General features: G+C 53.3%; 1 protein-coding gene across 5 annotated transcripts; it reads right to left on the bottom strand.

The window, feature by feature from the left end:
* Positions 1 to 380: 380 nt before the first annotated feature.
* On the bottom strand, positions 381 to 22,162 carry LOC135455090 (glutamine synthetase). Of its 5 annotated transcripts, none has more exons than XM_064727945.1 (7): positions 21,787 to 22,162; positions 6,440 to 6,615; positions 5,734 to 5,895; positions 3,978 to 4,124; positions 3,006 to 3,133; positions 1,789 to 1,988; positions 381 to 1,126 (listed from the first exon to the last, which is right to left on the bottom strand). In XM_064727945.1, the coding sequence occupies exons 2-7, from the start codon at positions 6,603 to 6,605 to the stop codon at positions 805 to 807; spliced, it is 1,125 nt and encodes a 374-aa protein (XP_064584015.1). In that variant the 5' UTR covers positions 6,606 to 6,615; positions 21,787 to 22,162; the 3' UTR covers positions 381 to 804. The 5 variants fall into 5 exon arrangements, with proteins under 5 accessions (XP_064584015.1, XP_064584012.1, XP_064584016.1 ...); XM_064727942.1 differs by lacking the exon at positions 21,787 to 22,162 and adding an exon at positions 8,203 to 9,053; XM_064727946.1 differs by lacking the exon at positions 21,787 to 22,162 and adding an exon at positions 6,761 to 6,792.
* Between the last annotated feature and the right edge of the window lie 38 nt (positions 22,163 to 22,200).

Raw genomic sequence — 22,200 nt, forward strand, 5'->3', positions numbered from 1 at the left:
CTGTGGCTCACCAAGGCAGCAGGGGGAAGTCCCCAGGGTCCCCGCTGCAGGCAGAGGTGTCCCCAGAGGGGAGGGCTGTGCTGGCTGTGCCCGGGGCTGGCTCTGCTGACTCAGCAGCACACACCCTGTGTAAACGCCCGCCAGCTGCTGCTCCGGCCGCTGTTTGCTCAGCCCGCACTGCTCTGTTTGCCTTTGGGATCACGATGGAAGGAGATGGCCTTTGGTCCAGAAAATGAGGTGAGGCAGCTCCAGGCACCTGCCTCAAGGATCCTCCAGCATCTCTGCTCCTGTCCAGGCACTCAGTAGCTGCAACCCACCAGCACCACCCAAATTAAAACCTCCACGGAGCTCTAGGAGCCACAGGAAAATGCACTCACTACAGCATAACCCAGCTGCCACGCAGCCAGGAAAATTATTTATTATCATTTCCTTGCAACAGAGATATGGGAAAAAAAAAAAGCACCCACCCTCCTCAGGTGCAAACAGCAGCAGCTGCAGCATCCACGTTGGAATCTATGTACATCACAGTGTAAAGTCCATCAGGGAAAAAAAAAATTCAATCCAATTTTTTTTTAAAAAAACCTCATGACCTAAAACCAGGAACCAGAACAAACAAAGTAGTTGAGAAAATAGCTTGGGCCCCTCCCTCTTGCTATAAAATACACATTTCTAAGGCGAAGTTTCACAAGACCAGAAGCGAGGTTCCTAAGAAGAGTCTGAGCTTGCAGCTGAAGACACTGCACAGGCACAAATCCCACGTGAGAAGCCGCTGTAGGCACGAGAACCTCCACCCACCCCGGTGCCTCAGTGCTCAGCGTAGTCCTTGGTCTCCACGCCGGTCTCGTTGAGCACCGTCGTCCTCATGATGGCCTCGGTGACGGCGTAGGGGTCGCAGTTGGCCGCCGGCCGCCGGTCCTCGAAGTAGCCGTAGCCGTCCTGGCCCACCTGGCGCGGGATGCGGATGCTGGCGCCCCGGTTGGCCACGCCGGCTGAGAACTCGAAGATGTTGGAGGTCTCGTGGTGGCCGGTGAGGCGCCGGGAGTTGTCCCTGCCGCCGCGCGGGTCGTACACGCAGATGTGGTAATCGTGCCGCTTGCTCAGCTTCTCGATGGCGGCTTCGATGTGCCTGTGGGAGAGCACGGGGGGTTCAGCAGGTCCATTCACCCCCTCCCCCTGTGCAGGGACCAGGACAGCCCAGGGGATCCCTCATGTAATCAGCTGCTCTTAAAATAACAAGCTGGGATAACCCCAACCCTGCCTGATGCAGCCACACAGGTTCCATATGGCCCAGATGCTTCCATATGGCCCAGGACACCCCCAAGCTCCCAGGTGTCACAGACATCTTTTATGAAAAATCCTTTCCTTAGGATTTTTCCTCCTGAGAAGCTGAAAGGCCTCAGGAACAAAATGTAAACATTGATTATCTGCTGCTGTGGAATGCAACAGGTGCATCTGGGATTGGTCTCATGTGGTTGCTTCTAATTAATGGCCAATCACAGTCAGCTGGCTTGGACTCTCTGTCCAAGCCACAGGCTTTTGTTATCATTCCTTCTTTTTCTACTCTTAGCTAGCCTTCTGATGAAATCCTTTCTTCTATTCTTTTAGTATGGTTTTAATATAATATATCATAAAATAATAAATCAGGCCTTCTGAAACATGGAGTCAGATCCTCATCTCTTCCCTCATCCTCAGACCCCTGTGAACACGGTCACACCCAGGAACCTCCCAGGGAGCCCCCAAGGACACACTTGAGTCCTGAGACTCCCCTTGAGACCCCCCAGGACTCACTTGAGACCCCCCTCTCTGCGCATCTCCTCGGTGCTGTAGTTGGTGTGACACCCGGCGCCGTTCCAGTTGCCGGTCATGGGTTTGGGGTCCAGAGTGGCCACAACCCCAAAGTCCTCGCAGACACGGTGCAGGATGAACCGAGCCATCCACAGGTGATCCCCCATCTCAATGCCTTCACACGGGCCCACCTGGAATTCCCACTGCAAGGGGGAGCAGATGCACAGGTAAGGATGGGCAGGTGGGCACCTCCCCAGCCACCACATCCCTGCCACCCCCAGCCTGGGCTGTTGCCCAAACAATCAGCAACAAGGATGGGGAGCATTGAGGCAAGCAACAAAACAACTTTGACATGCAAAAAAATCAGAAGAAACTGCTCATCGCTATGTAGAGCAAATCAGAAGGGTTTTTAATCAAAACAGAGATAAATAAACACATCTGACTGAGGCTGGAGCTGCTGGGAGCAGGACCCCAGCCCACACTGCAAACAGGACAGGGGATTAACCAGGAGCCTGTTAGTCCTTCCCAGGGCTGCTCCCTGCCTGGCTGGAGCCAGGGTTGCACCACCCACGGTTACTAAGCACGGGGTGACGTCTTTGTGGCTGCTGGCATGGCAGAGCCCGAGCCCAGGATGTGGAAGGCAGCCAAGAAAGGACCCTGAAGAATTTAGGGCAGACAGTGAGGTGGGTAAAAGTCCTGCCTCGGCTCCACTGCTGATAAGCCCCTGCTTATCACTGCCACATCAGCAGCAGGACAGTCAGGGCTGCAGGTCCCAGTCAGTCTGGCCATCTGCCTAATGCAATCAGGGGCTCCCTGCTGCTCACTCCTAGATAAAACCAAATCCTCCCAACTGCTCCCCAAGGCCATGTCCCACCCCAGGTTCCCAGTTCCAGAACAGGGCTCAGACCCCATCACTCCACACAGTGCTCCTGCAGCCCAACCCAGCTCCCATCCCCACATCCCTGCTGCCACGGGGAGCTCCCAGCTCTGCTCCAGCAGCCAGGGCTCAGGCTGAGCTGTGCAAGGAGCGGGGTTGAGTTAGGAGAAAATCAAATGCACATTTCCATTCCAGCAGTGCAACTGCTCCTAACTAAGCAAAACCAATGTGAGGAGTCACCGAATTCAGAGTTCCAGAGGAGTTGGGAGTTGCTGGGTCATTCCAGCCCCACAATATCTGATCCATCTCTGGGAATGGGCTGCCTGGGGCCATGCACACCTACCTGGGAGGGCATCACCTCGGCATTGGTGCCACAGATCTTCACCCCCGCATAGAGACAGGCCTTGTAGTGGGACTCCACGATATCACGCCCGTACACCTTATCTGCTCCAACCCCGCAGTAATAGGGGCCTGAAAGAACAAGGAGTCACCACCCAAGGAAAACATCAAGGAACAACAACAGCTCTGTAACATAACCCCACTCTCCCAGGTACCTGCTGCTATGGGCAGGGGATTTATGGGAATTAAAATGATGTTTCTCTCCACAGGACATCGAGCCACCGACCCCAGCTCCAGGATTAGCAGTGTGAGCAGTTCATCTGTGCAACCTCAGCCTTATCTGGGCAGTTCAATAATACTTGTAACACATCAGCCGGGAGGTGGCCTCGAGATAAGCAAAGTTTGGTCTGCCCCGGGGCACCTCCCTCACCCTCCGAGCACATCAAGCTTCCGAGATTGCTCTGACAACAGCTGGCATTGTTCACAGCTAGAAAATCCAATTCATTCGCTGGGCTTTGATATCTTCCTCATTCAGGCAGGTAAGGCAAAGATCTTCTCCCGCCTGGGGGAAGGGAGATGTTGCAAGCAGCCGCTCCACACGAAAATCATCTTGGGAAACCTCTGGCTCTGTCCCAGGAGGCAGCAGAGGAGCCGGCTCGCTGCTGCAGGAGGGCACAACGCGCCATGCCAAGCCCTTTCCTCAACAGCCAAGGGGAGGAGGCTTTTCCAGCCCAGTTCTCCAGCCCTTGCCAAACAAGTCGTGCAGCTGAGCTGTTTGTGCAAGCAGGGTCCGGCGGGAGCGGCTCACGTGAGCCACGGGGCACCAGGTGCTCTGGGCAAACAGCCCCTACCTGGGCTCATCCCTGACAGCAGAGCTGCTCTGGGCTGGGGATGGGCTCACTGCCCCCTCCTGCACCCCACAGCAGCAGGGTGGGCAATTTTGGGCTGGATTTTGGGCTGGAATTTTGGCTCTTACCCTGTGGGCCGGGGAAGCCGTTGTCGGGCCAGCCGTAGGGGTGCCCGTTGATGCCCAGCAGGGTGTACTCCTGCTCCATCCCGAACCAGGGGTGGCTGTCCTTCACCAGGTCCATCACTTTCTTGCACGTGTGCCTCAGGTTGGTCTCTGGGGGCAGAGATGATAGGGTTAGAGCCGTGCTGTGAGGCAGCACCCACCACTCTCTGCTCCATCCCACCCTGAGGTTCCACCACTGCCAAAGGCTTCCCACAGACGCCTTAAGGAAATCATGATGAATCCCCCTTCCTGCTCACCAAATTCCTCCTCACAGTTACTCCATCACCGGAGCATCAGGCCACAGGTCCAGAGGATTTAATTATCCTGTTCCCCAAACCACTGCTGATGGTCCATCCTCCTCCTCTTACTCACTGAGAAATGAGGAACATTACCCCAACCCCATCCTACAGACATTCAGCAGACCTGGGAACTTCCATCACTCCTTCACCCCTATCCTCTTTCTTCCAGCCTCATCTGAATTATCCTTATCTTCCTGCAGCTCCATGGTTTTGGTCAGCATCCAGACTGGCTGGCCCTGCCTCGGCCTTTCGAGGTGCTCAAGGCAACTGGGGCTTTGCCAGGAAAACACAGATAGCAGAGAACTGTCCAGACATGAACGAGCCAGGCAAGGGGAATGAGAGCTTGGACCAAGACATCAGCCAGAAAGGCTGAAAAGCTGCTGTGGCAGGGACAGGCAGGCTCCAGGCTGCACATTCTGCCCTAACTTGCAATAAAAACCCAGAGCAGCTATAACAGAGCCTGGGGCTGGAGGGAAGCAGTGGCAGAGGGGGAGCAAAGCTAAGACAATTTCTTATCCTGAGCCCACAGAGCCCTTAGGGTCCATGGAAACCATCACGTGGAGGGCTGGAGGGTGCACCCCTCTCACCATCAGCGCTCTGGGCTGAGCTCTGTGCCCCGGGAGCCCAGGATCAGGGGCTCTCTTTACCAACTCCTGCAGCGGAGGAGCTGCCGGGCAGGAATCTCAACCAAGACACTTCCCCCACCCTGTCTGGAGGCTGCTGGAGGAGGAATCAGCCCACAGAGGAATCAGCCCCGTCTTTCACCATCGCTGCCCGCCGCTCTCCCGGCAGAGCTGCATCACCCGCAGATGCCCTCTCCCTCCCCCGCACACCCAGCGGGCTCAGCCCTGCTCCAGCGGCAAATATCCGGTTGTTTGCCTGCAAATAACCCCTCCGGGAGCCCCTCGGCGCGTCCCTGCAAACAGGCTCCTTTTCCTGTGTCTGGGGCTTTATCACAGGGACAAGACGGACTGCAGGCTCCTGCGAGCGCAGCCTCGGCGATAAGAGCGAGAGCCGCCCGTTCTGTTTGCTAAAGGTCACTCCGAGCGAGCAGCACCCGCCGTCTCAGCATCTTCTCCTTCCTTTTCTGCAGCCTCCCACCAGCCAGAAGAGCCACCACAAGCCGGGCACGGCAGAACCCCGCTCTTGCAGCTCCCGCTCCCCCCGGGCTGGGCGAGCTCGGGCTCAAGAGCCGGGAGAAGCCTTTGGTGAGCTCCACGTCTCGCTGCTGCTCTCCTCGCCCCGTGCCACTAAAACAAGTTCCTGCAAGCATCCACCGCCACCAGCGCTTGGATTTCGGAGCCTGGGGCCAAGCGCTCGGCGCTCAGCTGCGCCCCAGGGCCGGCGGTCCCGAGCAGGAGCCCTGGGAGGCGACACCCTAAATAATAAAGGGGTGACCCTCGGGAGCGCGGGGTGCTCACCTGCGGGCTTCCTGTTGTACTTCAGCACTTCGCAGAGCACCAGCTTGTTGGGGTCCAGGCAAAAAGGGTCCCTGAACATGCAGACGGGCACCAGGAACATGTCACTGTTGGAGCCCTCTGCCTGCGCCGTGCTGGAGCCATCGAAATTCCACTCGGGGACATCTGCGGGGCAGGAGGTGGGAGTGAGCTCGGGAAAAGGCCCTCATTCGGATTGTGCCGAGTGCTGGTGGCTCAGATCCAGGATGGAGCACCCAAGGGGTGCCGAGTTCCATGGGATGTCAGCCACAGAGGTTTTCCTGCACATCCCCGGAGCCCCTCGGTGCTCCCTGAGCATCAGCGTGCTCTCCCCACCCCAGCACCATCAGGCACGAGCAGGATCAGTCCCAGCCACTCCACCTCCCTCTGCCAAACCCCATCCAGATGCCGACAGGTCTCCATGCCTGTTTGCCTGGAGGAAAGGGGCGAGGAGCTCATCCTCCCCTTCCCACCCAGCACTAATACCAGAGATTAGCGGGTTAAGCAAACCGCAGGGACGTAGGTTGGATATTCACCCACCAGACAGCTGCAACAGGTATCACTGGTGCCACACAACCAGGGAGAGCCCGTCCCAGCTCCCAGCGCCCGAAGCACCCCACACCTTTTCCTAGGTGATGCTCAGGGCCCTTCACACACCACCCATCACCCGAGGGACGAGCAGCCGCGTTACCTTCGATGCTCTTGGGCTCCTTATCGAGGGTCCTGCTCTTGCAGCGCACTCCCTCGCCGCTGCCGTCGATCCAGACGTAGGTGACCTGCACCCTCCCATCCTGGGGCAGCCTCATGTACTGCTCCCGCACCAGCTTGTTCAGCCTGGAGCTGTGCGACACCGACATGGCGACGGCCCTGCGGGGGCGCACAGGTGAGTGCCCCATCACCCCCGGCCCCTCATCCCCAGGGGTGTGTTACAAACCACCCTCCCATATCGAGCCACCCCGACTCCCACCTCTGCCTCCCCCGGCGGGACTCGAACCCGCGATCCCGCGCTCACCGGGCCCAGCGCTGCCCGCGCCCGCTCCGCCCGCGCTTTAAAGGCGCCCGCGGTCCGAGGGCGGCGCGGAGGCGGCTCCGCCCCGGACGGGCCCCGGCCCCCACCTCCGGGACACCCACTGAGCACGTTTAGTATCGTTTTCTTTTCTTTTCTTATTAAAAACGACGGCTATCTTACGGCTAAAGCATCGCTTTATTTGTTTAAAGTTGTGAGTTACTGGCTAAATAACTTATTGTTTATTTAAAGAAACAGGTGTTACTCATTGAAAATTTTATTCACCACCTCCGGTCCCCTCTCTGCGTGTGTCATCCGTTTTGGCCCCTTGTTTGTGCAGGGTTGCCCTCGTACACGCGTGCAGGTGTTTTTCTCCCAGCGCTGCTAAGTCGGTGCCGGGGGAGGAAATGGGGAGGCTGCTGGGTTGTGCTCCCCCAGCACCCCAAAACCTGGCTGGGACCATGTGGATGTGTGATGGAATGGATCTGGGTGCCTGGGTGGTCCTGGGGACAGCAGAGGCAACAAGATCCCTGGGACAGGGACAGCCAGATTCCCGGGACAGGAGCAGCCCAATCCATGGGGACAGGGACAGACAGATTCCCGGGACAGGAGCAGCCCAATCCATGGGGACAGGGACAGACAGATTCCCCCTACCATTACCTCTCTCCCCCCATCCTGCCCTGGCCATCCCAGGAATGACCCCTTCCCACCCGGCTTCAGCCCTCCCGTGGCTGCAGGGCTGGGTTTGCCCCCAAGGCTTTCCTTGGAAAGGAAGGGAGGAAAGGCTGAGAGCTGCTGGGAAAACACCGCAATCTCCTACTTCAGCCCTTCCCATCTATAAACCGCCGAGTTAAAGGGCAATTTTAAAGCACCAGAGCGTGGTAGATCTCTTTAAACCCCCAAACCATCCGCGCTCAGCACAGGCTCTGCCGTGATTTACAGTCAGCTAAAAATCCTCAGCCAACAGGTGTGAATTTGAGTCGATTATTTCAATATAGCAGCAATTTCCAGCTATTGAGCCGAACGCAGATCCAATTAAGGTGAATTAAACGCATCGCTGCCTTCCCGGTTTTCCATGGATCCTGCGGGAGAGGCTCCCACGTGCCAGGGCACAGCCAACATGGGCACAACAGCACGGGCACAACCAGAAAGGGCACAGCTAACATGGGCACAGCTAACATGGGCACAGCCCGCGCCGGCGCCTCCGGGGTTATCTCAAACACTCCCGGATTTTTTTCTGGGAGGAAGGCAAGATTCCAAACAACCCCCCCAAGCAAACCCAGCGGGGTGAACGCGCCTCGACTCCCCAGCCTCGGGTTTCAAGCAGTTTTCCGATGTTACAAAAGGAAAAACAGGCTTTAAGGCATGACTGGGCTCTAAAGCAGTTGGGGTTTTGCTAATTCCCCCGGTTCTTAAGACAGCCTCATGTTTGTGGCTGCCTGACTCACCGCCAGGAATGTTTTTTCTGCAAAACACCAAGGCAGCTAAAAAAAACCTGCTTCACGGCTGGCTGCCCCCCACAGGACATCTCCTCCCCGGGCACTGACCCAAGACATCGGCGCTGTTTTTCTTCTGAGGGTGTTTTGGTCCCGCAGGCAGATAAAGAATCGGGAAGAAACCTGAAAGCCCTTGGGATTGCACAAGAACCAGGAAATGAGATTGGCAGCGGCAAAGCAAAACTCAATGAGCGATTTGGGTGACATCAGTGGCAGCGGGCTGCGGGCGGGCCGGACGTCACCCAGCCCACGGCCCCTGGGTGCTGCCCGAGCAGAGCCTGGGCACGGGATTGGCACACGGGCATGTGCCCAAGGTCCCGGAGCCACGCAGGTCTCCCCCGTGTCCTTGTCGCCGCCCCGGGGACATTCAGGCTCTCCTGCAACTGCAGCTGGGGTGCAGCTCGAAAGCAGCCGCCTCCCTCTGCGGGGTGTTTTAGGGACACATCCACGAACGTGGCTGCAGAGCTCAGCATTTCCTCATTCTTGTTTGGAAACCGTCCCAGGGCGGGAGGAAATGCGCCCCTGGCTGTGCAGCCCTTTCCCGGAGGCGTTGCAGCACCGAGCAGCACCGAGCCGGGGAGGTGCCAGCGGCTCCGGGTCCTCGGCTCCCTGTCCCATCACCATCTCCATCATCTCCATCTCCATCCCGCCCGCAGGGCCTCAGAAGCAGCGGCTGATGCTGAGCACAGAGCTCAGAGATGGATCTGCATGCCTTGGGAAGGACACAAACCACACCGAGGAGAGCAGAGCTGCATCCTGCAGAGGCAGCAGGAGCAGCAGGGGTGTGCTCAGCGTGATAGGAGGGTTCTGCCGAGCCCCTGCACCTTCCTGACTCAGCTGGGTGGGGAGAGGCTCATTTTATCCCTCTGGGTTCCCTCCTGGATGTGCCCACCTGTGCACAAACACCCCGGAGATTGCGTAGGCTCAAACCCAGGGAGAAATGGAACAAAATCCAGGCTGAGTTAACTCAGTAACCTGGATTGGGAAGCTCCTCGGTGAGCAGCTGGAATCCCTGAGCACCAAAATACCCAAAAGAGGAAGACAGAACAAACACCAGTAATCCCTCACCTGGTCAGAGCCCACCTGCCCCAGGAGGGCAAACACGGTGGGTTTGTGGTGTTTGGGGACAGCAGGGACAGCAGCAGCCTGAGAGGGCACAGGGGTGGAATCACAGAATTCCTACGGGTGGAAAAGGTCACTGAGCCCAGCTGTTACCCAGCACTGCCAAGGCCACCACTGCACCAGGTCCCCAAGTGCCACCCCCGAGGCAGCTCACCAAACACACACAATGATTTCACACCAAAAGGGATTTTGGCAAGCAGGAAAAAACATTTCTGCCATGTAAGGCTGGGCACCTGCTTAGTCAGTTTTTCCTGGGATCAAGCCTCCCCTCCCCAAGCCTAATTCCAGCCATTTCCATAGCGACAGCCCTGTTACACCAACAACAGCAGCACCACTCACACCTGGCTCCCGAGGCTCTGCAGTAACATTTCCCCCCAAACAAGCCCCGGCTCTGCAATCAGCGGGCTCCTGCCCGCTCCCCTCCTCGCCAGGTACAGTAAATATTAACCACCAGCAGCTCCCAGAACCAGCACTGGCCCAAGGTCGGAGCCAGGGCAGGAAAGGGAGCAGGAGTGTCCTTGGAGAAGTAAAAGGTCACAGATTAAAGCTGCTGAGGACTTTGTGAAGCCGTTCAGAGCTGCAGCAGAGGAGTTTCCCACATGGAGCACAGCAGGGAGAGGAGCTGATTCTGCTGGGCTGCTCCAGCCCGGACCAAGCATCACCCCTGGTGCCACCTGGATGTCACCTCGTGCCCACAGGGATGCAGCAGGGCTGCTCCCCTTCCCAGGGTCTTTTTTGGATCAGTCTGGAGACCCAGCCTAGGGAGACCTGGCCAAGCCCTAAATTCTTCCAGTTTTTATCTCTCTGACTTTGAGAGATACTTACGCTGCATTTATCAAACTGAAAAGAACCTTTCCTCAGGAGTACATAAAATCCTTTCTGCTCCTTGCCTTATAATAAACTAGATTTAGCCCTAACCTTCTCTCCTGTATAGCATTTTGCAGACCTACTGCATATATATAGGTTTTAAACCAAATTTGCAAAGATCCTGCTTTCCAATTTTCTGCAGAAAGCACTCCTAATGCTTTAAGGGAGTCACTTCCTACATTTCCTTCTCGTACAGCTTTATCAGCCTGAGCATTTTCCAGCCTTGCCAAAATGCACCAGAGATATTTCTTGCTTTGATAGGATAGTAAGAAATCATTCAGACATTTATCAGATTGAAAATCTTCAGTAACACAATATGTTTTACCACAAAGGGGTTAAACACGCAGTAATTTACTTCCTGGGGTGGCTTTTTACACCTTCCCCTGGTGCTGCAGCAGAGGGCTGGGTACAGAAGGCTGGGCCTTGGCTATGAGATTCCTCCCCACACTTGCCCAAGAAGATCCCTGGCACAAAGCAGGGATTTTGGGATGGAGAATTCGGGTTTCACTCTAAATCACCCTCCAGGATTCAGGACGCTGCTCAGAACTGAGGGAATCCCTCCCTGGCTGTTAAACCCCCACAGCACCTCCCAGAGCTTCTGCAGAGAGCATTCCCCCTGCCCGGGATCGGTGTGACCAACCCGGGCTGGTTTTTGTCCTTTTTGTCCTCTCGGGGGGGAGATTAGAGGGAAGGCAAAGAGCAGCACGGGCAGGAGGAGCGCGGCACAAACACCATAAAGGGATTAGAGGGGCTGGGGGGAATTGTGCTGTGTGCAATGTGCTGGGAGAGAGGGGGGATTCCTGCAGCTGGGGGACCCCGAGGGGCTGGGGGGGACGGAGGTGCCCCAGCAGGGCTGGGATGGGATGGAATTGGGCAGGGGGTGGCCACAGTGTGTCAGAGCCACTCTGAGGGGTCCAGCAGAGACCACCCAGTGCCAGGGGGGCTGTGCTGGCACCCCCTGTCCCCAGCACACAGCCACCTTCACACTTTCCTGCAAAACTGCTGAACTGACAGTTTTCCTTTACAATTAAATACATTTAGGCAACAGCAAATCTCCTTAGAGTTGCACCCAAATTGCTTTGCCTTCATTCAAATAGTGCTGCCATACCTTTTTCTGGGCACACATATATAAATACACATATATGTGACATTAAATGCATATATATGGCATATGAATACATATACATGGCATATAAATATATATGACATATAAATACATATACATGGCACATAATTACATATATGTGTATGGCATATAATTACATATATATATGAATATAAGTACACATATATATGACATAAATAAATATAGATGTGACATATAAGGCATATAAGTTAACATATATATGACATTTAAATCCATATATATGGCATATAAATACATATACCTATGACAAATACATATATATGACCTATAAATACATGTATATGATGTATAAATCCATATATATGACATTTAAATCCACATATATATGGCATATAAATACATGTATATTGCATATAATTACATATATATGTATGGTATATAATTACATATATATATTAAGTACATATATATATTACATAAATACATATATATGACATTTAAATCCATTTATATGGTATATAAATATATATACATTACATATAAATGCATATATATGATGTATAAATACATATATATGACCTATAAATACATATATATATGCACATACACATCATTATTTATGTCATACATGAATATGCCTGGGAAAGCCACAGTCCCAAGCCAAGCAGCGCCCAGCACTATCCCTGTAAAGGTGAAATCCTCCCACCCAGGCAGGATTGGGAGTTCTGCTCCCTGCAGGGATTGCCCTGCAGCCTCAGGTCTGGGTGAGCTCCAGAGCAGGTCAGGCTCCCTCCAGCACAGAGCTGCTTTAGGGCTGTTTGCAGAAAGCTCTTATCAATCATTTTCACAGAATCTCAGAACCAGTGAGGTTCACAGATTGAGTGTCACAGACATCTTTTCATGAAAAATCCTTTCTTTAGGATTTTTCCTCCTGAGAAGCCTCAGGAACAAAATGTAAACATTGATTATCTGCTGCTGTGGAATGCAACAGGTGCAGCTGTGATTGGTCTCATGTGGTTGTTTCTAATTAACGGCCAATCACAGTCAGCTGGCTCAGACAGAGCCTTTGTTATCATTCTTTCTATTCTTAGCCAGCCTTCTGATGAAATCCTTTCTTCTATTCTTTTAGTATAGTTTTAATGTAATATATATCATAAAATAATAAATCGAGCCTTCTGAAACATGGAGTCAGATCCTCATCTCTTCCCTCAACATAAGACCCTGTGAACACTGTCACAATTGAGGTTGGATATTAAGAAAAAAATTTCATTTAAAAGCTTGTAAAGCACTGGCACAGGCTGCCCCAGGAGCTGATGGATTCACCCATCCCTGGAAGTGCCCACAGAAATGTGAGAATCTGCTCTGCAGGCTCAGTGGTGGTGCTGGGCTCACAGTTGGACTTGATGATCTTAAAGGTCCTTTCCAGCCTGAATGATTCCATAATTCTGTGTTTTCTGCCCTGTCACATCCTTCCCCAGGCTCCAGCCAGCACCCTGGGGTGCCAACTTTAACCAGCAGCATTCATTTCAGCAAAACTGAATATCAAATATCTCAGTGCACCAAAGCTCCCGCAGCAGCAGAGAGCTCAGAGCAGAGCCTAAACAAGCAGTGAGCCACCAAAAAGATCAACTCCTTTTAAAGTAAATACAATTATCAGCAACTGGTGCACCCGGGCAGCCGCAGCCTCCTTGCCCAGCTGGTTTCCCAGCCTGTATCCTGTTTGGCAACCCCATTTTGCAGCCTTACACAAATGCAAAGCTTTTTCACTTCCCTCCCTGCCCTGGCTGCTGCCAGCAGGGCCTCCAAGGCAGCCCCACTGTGTTTGTCCCAGTCAGGAGGGGATTTTTCTGAAGAAAACGGGAGGAGGCTCCTCGCTGGTGGTTTTTGTTTTCTCAGTGCTTACCCAAATCCTGTGCTTTCCTCAGCAATGTCATCTTGCAATCACATGATTTGGGACTTTTAAAGGGTCAAAAAGTGAATTAAGCACTTTTAAGGCAACTTTAGAGCTTGCAGGGTTTGGCCTTTGCTACACAGACCAAGGCTGCCCTGAAGAGGGGCTGTGTCTGAGGCCTCTGGTGCAGCTGGTGGGTATTTTGGGGGAAAAAGGTTTGTTTTGTAGGGAAAACCACCTTCCTGCCAGCTAATTGCAGGCCTCCTCCCAAAGGAAAGGTAAATCCTGGCAGGTTCCTGCAGGGCAAAGCAGCCAGATGTGCTTCAGCACCCAGGGCTTGAACCTCAGGGGCTGTAACTCAATCCAGATCCTATAGGCAGAACCAGAAGCTCCCCTTGGCGGGGCTTTAATGTGAATTCAAACCAAATCAGAGCCCTAGAAAATCCCTTGTTCTGGATGAAAGAGCTCTGTAAGCCCTTCATTTTGGCCTTGTTTAATTCCTCTTGCTCCCCAGCAGGGCATCCCCATCCATGCTGGTTCCCATCCCTTTCCCAGCTGAGATTAAGCTGACCCAGGTGTATCGGTGTTCACAGGGGTCTGAGGATGAGGGAAGAGATGAGGATCTGACTCCATGTTTCAGAAGGCTGATTTATTATTTTATGATATATATTACATTAAAACTATACTAAAAGAATAGAAGAAACTATTTCCTCAGAAGGCTGGCTAAGAATAGAAAAGAAGGAATGATAACAAAGGTTTGTGTCTCAGACAGAGAGTCCAAGCCAGCTGACTGTGATTGGCCATTAATTAGAAAAACAACCACACAGATGATGGCACCTAATCAAGCGTGCACCTGTTGCATTCCACAGCAGCAGATAATCATTGTTTACATTTTGTTCCTGAGGCCTCCCAGCTTCTCGGGAGGAAAAATCCTAAGGAAAGGATTTTTCATGAAAAGATGTCTGTGACAGACCCAGGTTTATTTTCCTGCCACAGCCACAGCAGAGTTATCTCCCCCTGGATGCTCATCCTGAGCTCCCAACATGATTCCCTCTGGACAGCACCGAGCCCCAAATGCAAATCCTGGGGAGCTCTCCTAGCACTGACTGGGGTGAGCTGCTGCTGCAGCCCCCCATCCTCATCCTCACCTCATCCTCACCTGCCCCTCCTGTGCTACCCAGCAAGAGCAGGGACATCACTGACCGTGTGCATTTACCCTGGCACAGTGGCCAGCCCATGGGCACAATGTCACTGTCACCTCAGGGCACGTGGGATCTCCCTGCTGGTCCCCAGCCAGTGGCACTGTGGGGACAGCCCTGCCCTGACACAGCCCCAGCTGGCACAGCTGTGTCCCTCTTGGCCTGGGGACGGCTGTGGTGGCTCCAGCACCCCCGGCCCTGGTTCTGCCCATGGCAGGGGGGAAGGAGAAGGACACAGCTCCTCATTTAACCAGTAAAGAATGCTCAGGGTGTCCTGGCTGCAGTGACCAGGCTGGGTGGTGACAGTGAGGGGACAGAGGTACCCTGAACAGGGAACAGCCCCATGTGCAGCTCCAGGCCCTCCTCATCCTCCCAGGGCCAGGCAGGAGGAAGAGGAGGCTGCCCCAGGGGAGCCCCCTGGGAGGGCTTGGTCAGAATCTTGGAAGTCGGGAAATCAGCAACAGGGGCAGCAGGTACCCCATCACTCCCCTCTGCAGAAAGGCAAAGCAGCCCCCAGTTTGGCCCTCACCAGGCAGGTCCCAGTGCTCCCAGCAAGGCTCCAGCAGCACCTTGGGGCTGCCAGGGCTGTTCCCAGCTCAACGGTGGTCACCTCTGTGCCATGGTCCAGCAGTGGGATGGGATCAGCACCCCCAGCCCTGAGCAGAGGAGGAACCCCTGGTGCATTCAGGATGGGGATGAGCTCCAGCAGAGGGCACAGGGAGAGCCAGGGAATGTGCAGGAGGAGGTTTGCACCTGTAATTTCCTGCTGGAACCCTGAGCTCTGGCTCTAGGATCTGCTCCCAATTCCCTCACCAGCAGTGAGAATCTGCATTAACCAAGGAATGGGCTGGTCATGCTCCTTACAAGCACAAATCCATCTCAGAAAGCCATAAGAAAATCACCTTAAATCCCTGCAAGCTCAAAACCATTTTCCTCTAAGCTAATAGGAACCATATTCCCAAAAGCTCCTTTAAACCAAACGTGTCTGCAAAGGAAGGATTTTCCTGGAGTTACTGCAGGGTTTGGAGGGTGCTTAGGGTGGGTTTTGAGGGGAAACTGAGGCACAAGGATGGGCCCTTGCCAGCTGGCTGGAGGAGGTGCAGGAGGAGATAAAGAATGATAAAGTTGTGGAACGGCTGCCCAGGGAGGTGGTGGAGTCCCCATCCCTGGGTGTGTTTAACAAAGCCTGGATGTGGCACTGGGTGCCAGGGCTGAGTTGAGGTGTTGGGGCTGGGTTGGACTCGATGATCTTGAAGATCTATTCCTACCCAGTGATTCCGTGAGAAAGCAGGAGTTTCTTTGACATCCCCTGGGTTCCAATCTCACTGGTTTTCTTGGTTCATCATCTTTTATTTGGCTGGGCTTGGAAAGGCTGGCACCCCCTTGGGGCAGGGAGGTTCTGGGCCAAATGAACATTGTGACCTTCTGGGGGTAAACTGAGGTGCAAAGCAGCCACTGATCACCCCACTTCCAGCAGAAATGGATTTGGGATGGGTTTTGCTGGTTTTGGGGGGACTGACCCCAGGAGGGCCACAAGCCAGCTCAGCATGGGGCTGAGCACAGCCCAGTGGGGCAGATTTCTATGAATATGGAGAGTTTTAACTGAAACTCGTGCCTGGGGCATCCGAGGACACCTTTTCACAGAAACCCATCTGTAAATATTTATCCTGCTCCCAGTTCCATCAGTGAGCTGCCCTGGAGGTGCTGGCAGAGTCCAGAGGCCTCGTGCCAGGACAGGAGCTTTAAGAACTGCTTTTGTTTGTGCTCAGAGCAGGAAAAGCCACCAAGGTCCTGCTTGGCAGGTCACAGGGGTTGTGGCCTTTTCAGTTTCCAGCCTCTGCTCCCTGCAGGTCACCCGTGATGATTGACTGAGCTGCAGATTTTCCATGTCAATTTTCCAGCTGGTTTGGGTGCAAAATGAACCTGAAAACGCAGCTCATCCCCTCCGACACTGCAGAACTGATCTGGTGATTTGGGGTGTGAGCTGTTGGGGCTGGAGGAGCAGGGAGTGAGCGGATTGAAAACTGGGGAGTGCTTGGGTGGTGATGGGGGGCACAAAGTTTAGTTGGCAGTGGCTGATTCTGCATCCCAGGGGTCAATCCTGGAAATCCTGGCTCCAGTCCTCACTAACATTTAGTGGTCTGCGTGAGGGGGCAGAAGGCCCCTTTGACACTTTTTGCTGTTGCACCAAAGTGGGAGGGATGTGCAATGTGCCAGAGGGACCTGGACAGGCTGGGAGGGGGAGGCAGGAATTTTATAAAGAGCAACAGTGAGGAAATAAAAAATTCTGCTTCAGAGAGGGACCAGGGAAAGGCAGGAAAGAACCTGGGGGTCCTGGAGCACAATGAGCTGAACATGAGCCACCAACAAAGGTGACAATGGCACCCTGAGCTGGCAGGGCTGCCTGAGGGAGGTGATGTCCCATCCTTGGAGATGCTCAAAAACCACCTGGATGTGACAATCCTCTCTGGATGACCCTGCTTGAGCAGGAGTTTGCACTGGGTGGCCTCATGAGGTCCCTTCCACCTCCACAGCTCTGTGGAGCAGGAATAAAACTTTCCCAAGAGCCCCCAGGCAGGGCAGCATAATAAAACAAAACAATAAAAAAAATTAAAATAAAAACAAAAAACCCTCACAAAATTTAAAAGCCAAAAAAAAACAAAATAAAAAACAAAATAAAAACACAAAAAACCCAAAATAAAAAAATACAAAACCAAAAAAATTAAAAAAAAAAAACAAAATAAAAAATTAAAAATTTAAATTTTTAAAAAATTAAATAAAAATAAAAATAATTTAAAAATACAAATAAAAACAAATAATAAATAAAAACCAGTCTTTCCCAAGAGTCCCCAGGCAGGGCAGCATCCCGTGTGTGCAGCCAGCCTGGTGTTATATATACATATAATATATACATTATGCTCTTTTCTGACCTAGAGATGGGGCAACTGAGAGGCATTTCTAAGCCAGTATTTCTTATCTCAAAGCTTACATGCAAATACACACCATATAAACCTCCTATCAAACTTTAAACATGTTCTGCAGATTCATTTCCCAGTGCCCGGGCTGAGTTTTGCCAGGGCACATCCACCCCTGGGTGGGTTTTGGGAGGGCACCTCCATCCCTGGACTGAGTTTTGCCAGGGCACATCCACCCCTGGGGGAGTTTTGGGAGGGCACCTCCATCCCTGGACTGAGTTTTGGGAGGGCACCTCCATCCCTGGGTGAGTTCTGGGAGGGCACCTCCATCCCTGAACTGAGTTTTGGGAGGGCACCTCCATCCCTGGACTGAGTTTTGGGAGGGCACCTCCATCCCTGGACTGAGTTTTGGGAGGGCACCTCCATCCCTGGACTGAGTTTTGGGAGGGCACCTCCATCCCTGGGTGAGTTTTGGGAGGGCACCTCCATCCCTGGGCTGAGTTTTGGGAGGGCACCTCCATCCCTGGGATGAGTTTTGGGAGGGCACCTCCATCCCTGGGCTGAGTTTTGCCATCCCTGCCCTGCTGAGCCTCTGCCAGCTCAGCAACAGGAAGCTCCTCTGCAAGTCACCACCTAAAAATGAGGGCAAATGGCCACGGTTCCTGCTGGGCAGGAGTGTCCGGGCTGCCCACACAGCCAGGCTGGCACCGCTGGCATCCCACAGCCCGGCCCTGAGCACCCCCAGCCCCGGGGCAGCAGCCCGGAGCCTCCTCCCGCAGTGACCGCGGCTCTGACATCATGAAAACCCTCCCAGGGCTCATTATCGGTGTTAATATGCAAATTAGCTGATGTTTCTGGGCAGGAGGGATTGTGGGAAAGCCAGGGAATGTGCACAAGGAAGCATTTGCAGCTGTAATTTCCTGCTGGAACCCTGAGCTCCGGCTCTAGGATCTGATCTGCTCCTAATGCCCTACCAGCAATGAGAATCTGCATTAGCAAGGAATGGGCTGGTCATGCTCCTTACGAGCACAAGTCCATCTCAGAAAGGCACAAGGAAATCACCTTACAAGCTCAAAACTATTTTTCTCTAAGTTAATAGGGACCATATTCCCATAAACTCCTTTAAACCAAATATGCCTAGAATGGAAAGGTTTTTCTGGAGTTACTGCTCCAGCTGAGGAGAAACAGCAGGGTTTGAGGGTGCTTAGGGTAGGATTTGGGGTTTAAATGTAGCCTGAGCTAGCACTGCTTGCAGGACTGCAGATTTGCTTTAATTCCTTGTTCTTTGCCATGCCTGGGAGCAATTCTGGGTTTCAGAGCTGCCCGTGCCAAGGGAATCCCTAAAGAATCAAAAGGTGACTGCTGGCCTGCACAAGTGTTTAGTACCAAAATCATTAGAGTTATGCTCCCTGGTGGAATAAAAAGGGATTATCCAGATTCAGCTCCTCCCCATCTCTTGCTCAGCTGAATGTTGACATTTGAGGTTTCATTTGTTTGTGGCACTTTGGCAAATGTGGGCACAGGGACAGAAATTTTCCTCACAGATACGTACAAATGTCCTCTCATTTATCCATCAATCACTAATCCAAAAGTATTTCCTCACCTCAGAAAGAGCCCAGACCCCAGGTGCACTTTGTTGGGGACAGGATTTATCCAACAGGAGGGTTCTGAGAGCAGGGAACAGCACCTGAGCCTGCCAAGTGCATCAGAGACACAAATTCAGCATCACAGCAGCCCCAGTGAGGCAGGCAGGTGGGGATTAATCAAGGAATTAATTAGTACAGAGAAGCCAGGTTAGAAAACAAATCTGCCATCACTCACTTCTGCCCTGCCCTCCATACCAGGCTCCAGGATAATCAGGTTATTTGTGGGGTTATGTTAGAGCAGCCCCCAAACCCAAAATGGGGCACTGAGAACAAAAACCTTGATGGAAATCCCAACATTGCCCAGCTCCTCTTGGGAGATGAGGAATTGCTTCCTCCCATCCCATCACAGCATCCACAGAATCCCAGAGCAAAGCCAGGGCTCTGTGCCCAGCTCTGCTGATGCAAAAAGCAAATCCCAGCTGCTCTGCCAACTGCAGGTTCTCCATTGCAAGAGGCAAGGTGGGAAGGATAATTCAGATTTGAGGGGTGGAGAAGTGAAATGTGGATCCTGTGTCATGTTCATGAGTTGAGTTTACAGCAAATCCTAAAAATCAACCTCGACTTCCTTGCCTGGGGAGCATTTCCTCTCTCTCTATCCTGTTCTAGCCCTCATTTCATCCCCTTCTCTCCCAGTTTGGGTCAGTACAGCCTCAGCTGCTCTGGGTGGCCCAGGGACAGCAGGGATCTGAACATGGGGATTTTCCCTTGTGTGGGTGCTGGGTTCACATCTGCACAGACCCTGATCCTGGGGGCAGAGCCTTGCCCTGAGCTCCAGCCTGAGCTGCCCTGGCCCAGCCCCAGCCGTGCCCTGGCTCCTGTCCCACAGCAGAGATGGAGCTGCCCCTCCTCTTCCTCTCATGAGGAAATTCTAACTGTGCTGAGTCTCCCCTCAGCTGCTCCTCACAGAGTTCCTCCCAAAACCCTTCCACCACCTCCTTTGGACACTCTCTGATGTTTCAACATCTTTATTACAATATTTCAATATCTTTCCTCTCCTGTGGTGCCCCAAAGTGCCCCCAGCACTGGAGGTGAGGCTGCCCTAGCCCAGAGCACAATTGTGCCCCAAAGGAAGGAGGAAGGGCAGCACAGGAGCTGCTCCCAGCCCTCACTGCTGAGGGAGGAGATCAGAGAGCTGATCTTGGCTCCAGAAGGGGCTGCACCAGCATCTGGGGGGGCTGGCTGGGGGCACAGCATCCCCCAGGCTCTCCCTGCACTGAGGGCACTCAGGCTGTGCCAGGCTGGCAGCAGGGCACGGGGTGAGCAGTGAGGCTGGCACTGCTGGCAGGGACCCACTGCCCCTCTTTGGGAGGCAGATTGTCAGCCCAGATGTGAAACACCTCCCTGGCCTCTTCACAGCCTCAGCCTCACCTGTGGCCGGTCCTGAAATCACACTGTGGTTGTGTTTCAGCACTTGGATTTACACCCTGGCCCCTGTGCCCACTGCTGCTCACTGTGGCACATCCCAGCACCCCCCAAAAATGCTCTGTGGGATTGGGGCTCTCAGCCTGCCCAGAGATGAGGGACACATTCCCAGGAAGGAACAGCCTGAGGGCATCTCACACTGCCCTAATTTCAGACAGAGGCACCTTTGCTCTCTCCTGGTTTGGGCAGCCAGAGGTACCCAAAATGAACCTGCCCCTTCCTTGTGCTCCTGGCTGTGGCGACAGAACGTGTCTGGAAGAGCCCAGGAGGTGCTGAGAGTCCCTCTGTCCCCAGCAGAAGGTGACAGAACATGGCTGGGACAGTCCAGGATGTGCTGAGGGCCCCTCTGTCCCCAGCAGGGCTCCTGCAGCCTGCCTGGAGCACGGTGGCTTTTCCTCAGTGCAGCTTTAACCCCACTTTGGTAAATCTGGGAGCCCAGAGGCTCAGGGAATGCTGATTATTGAAAAGGACAGTGGCTCCTCACACAGGCAGCCTTTGACTCTTTGCTTGCCTCTGTCTTTCACTGCCCTTCCCAAAAATGAACCTTTCTAAATTAAGGTTTTTTTCACAATGTTTTGTTGCTGCCTTCTGGCACCATCATCCACAAAGCTGCAGAATCCCAGCCCACAGCAGAGAGCTGCCAACAAGCGGGTCCTTGCTTTTCTACCCAAAACTGTGACAGCAACCAGCTCAGGGCAACAAAAATCCCCAAATAAAGCCCCATGGGCTTTATTCCCCCCCATAGCCATTGGCTGGCTTTAATACTTGCTCTGTACAAAGCAAGCTTTAATATGTGCAATAATTTATTAATGCAAGAGGCAGAGGATCTGTACTCTGAGTGAGAGGAAGGATTTTGAGTTGTAAGATGAAAACACATAAGAATTACTGCAGAATTTGAAATGGGATTTAACTTAACAAGGAAAAGCAGAAAAAAAAGTTACTTTTTGTTTAACTTGGAGGAGAATCCCGAAACCATTAGCCACAAACTTGGGAAGCAGCAGCAGAAATGCCCCTGGATCCCTGGCAGTGCCCAAGGCCAGGCTGGGCAGGGCTGGGAGCAGCCTGGGACGGTGGAGGTGTCCCTGCCATGGCAGGGGTGGGACTGGAGCTTTAAGGTCCCTTCCAACCCAAACCAGTCAGGAATTCTGTGATTTTTTAATCAGAGCTGATCTGGATGTGAAGGGGAGTAATCAGAACCCACATCCAGCCCTCCAGCTCTGAGCAGGACAGAGATTTCCCCACCCTTTATGTAAAACCCTTCCCCTATTGCAGCCCTTACAAACCCCAGCAGTGCTGGGGTGACTCCATTGAAATATTTGCATTTAGAAATTATTCCTGTTAAGGCAAAATGTGGATAAAGCACACACAGAGCCCCAGGGACACTTACCTGTCCTCCACGATGCCAGGCTGGGGCAGAGCAGCAGCTCCTCAGAGTACCCAGGCAGGAAGGGACGGGCAGGAGGAGCTCTGGGGCTGAGCAGGGGATGGCAGAGCTCAGCACTCAAACTGCAGGCAGCAAAAGCAGCAGCTGGGTTTGCTCAAAATGCCCCAAAAGCAGGACCCTCCGGGCCTGGAGACACCACGAGCTGAGGATGGAGGTGAAGGGGTTGTTTGGTTCTGCTGAGAGCAGGGTCCAGCCACAGAGGAAACATCACAGGGGGAAGCAGAGCTCAGCAGGGCTGGGGTGACATCACTTCCCAAACTGCTGGGGTGACATCAGGGGTGATATCACTTCCCAAACTACAGAATTGCTGTCATCTCATCACGGGGGTCCATACTGTTGTCTCCTTATCACAGAGGT

The sequence above is a fragment of the Zonotrichia leucophrys genome, chromosome 17 (genome assembly GCF_028769735.1).
Source record: "Zonotrichia leucophrys gambelii isolate GWCS_2022_RI chromosome 17, RI_Zleu_2.0, whole genome shotgun sequence".
In the NCBI taxonomy this organism is placed as follows: Eukaryota; Metazoa; Chordata; class Aves; order Passeriformes; family Passerellidae; genus Zonotrichia; species Zonotrichia leucophrys.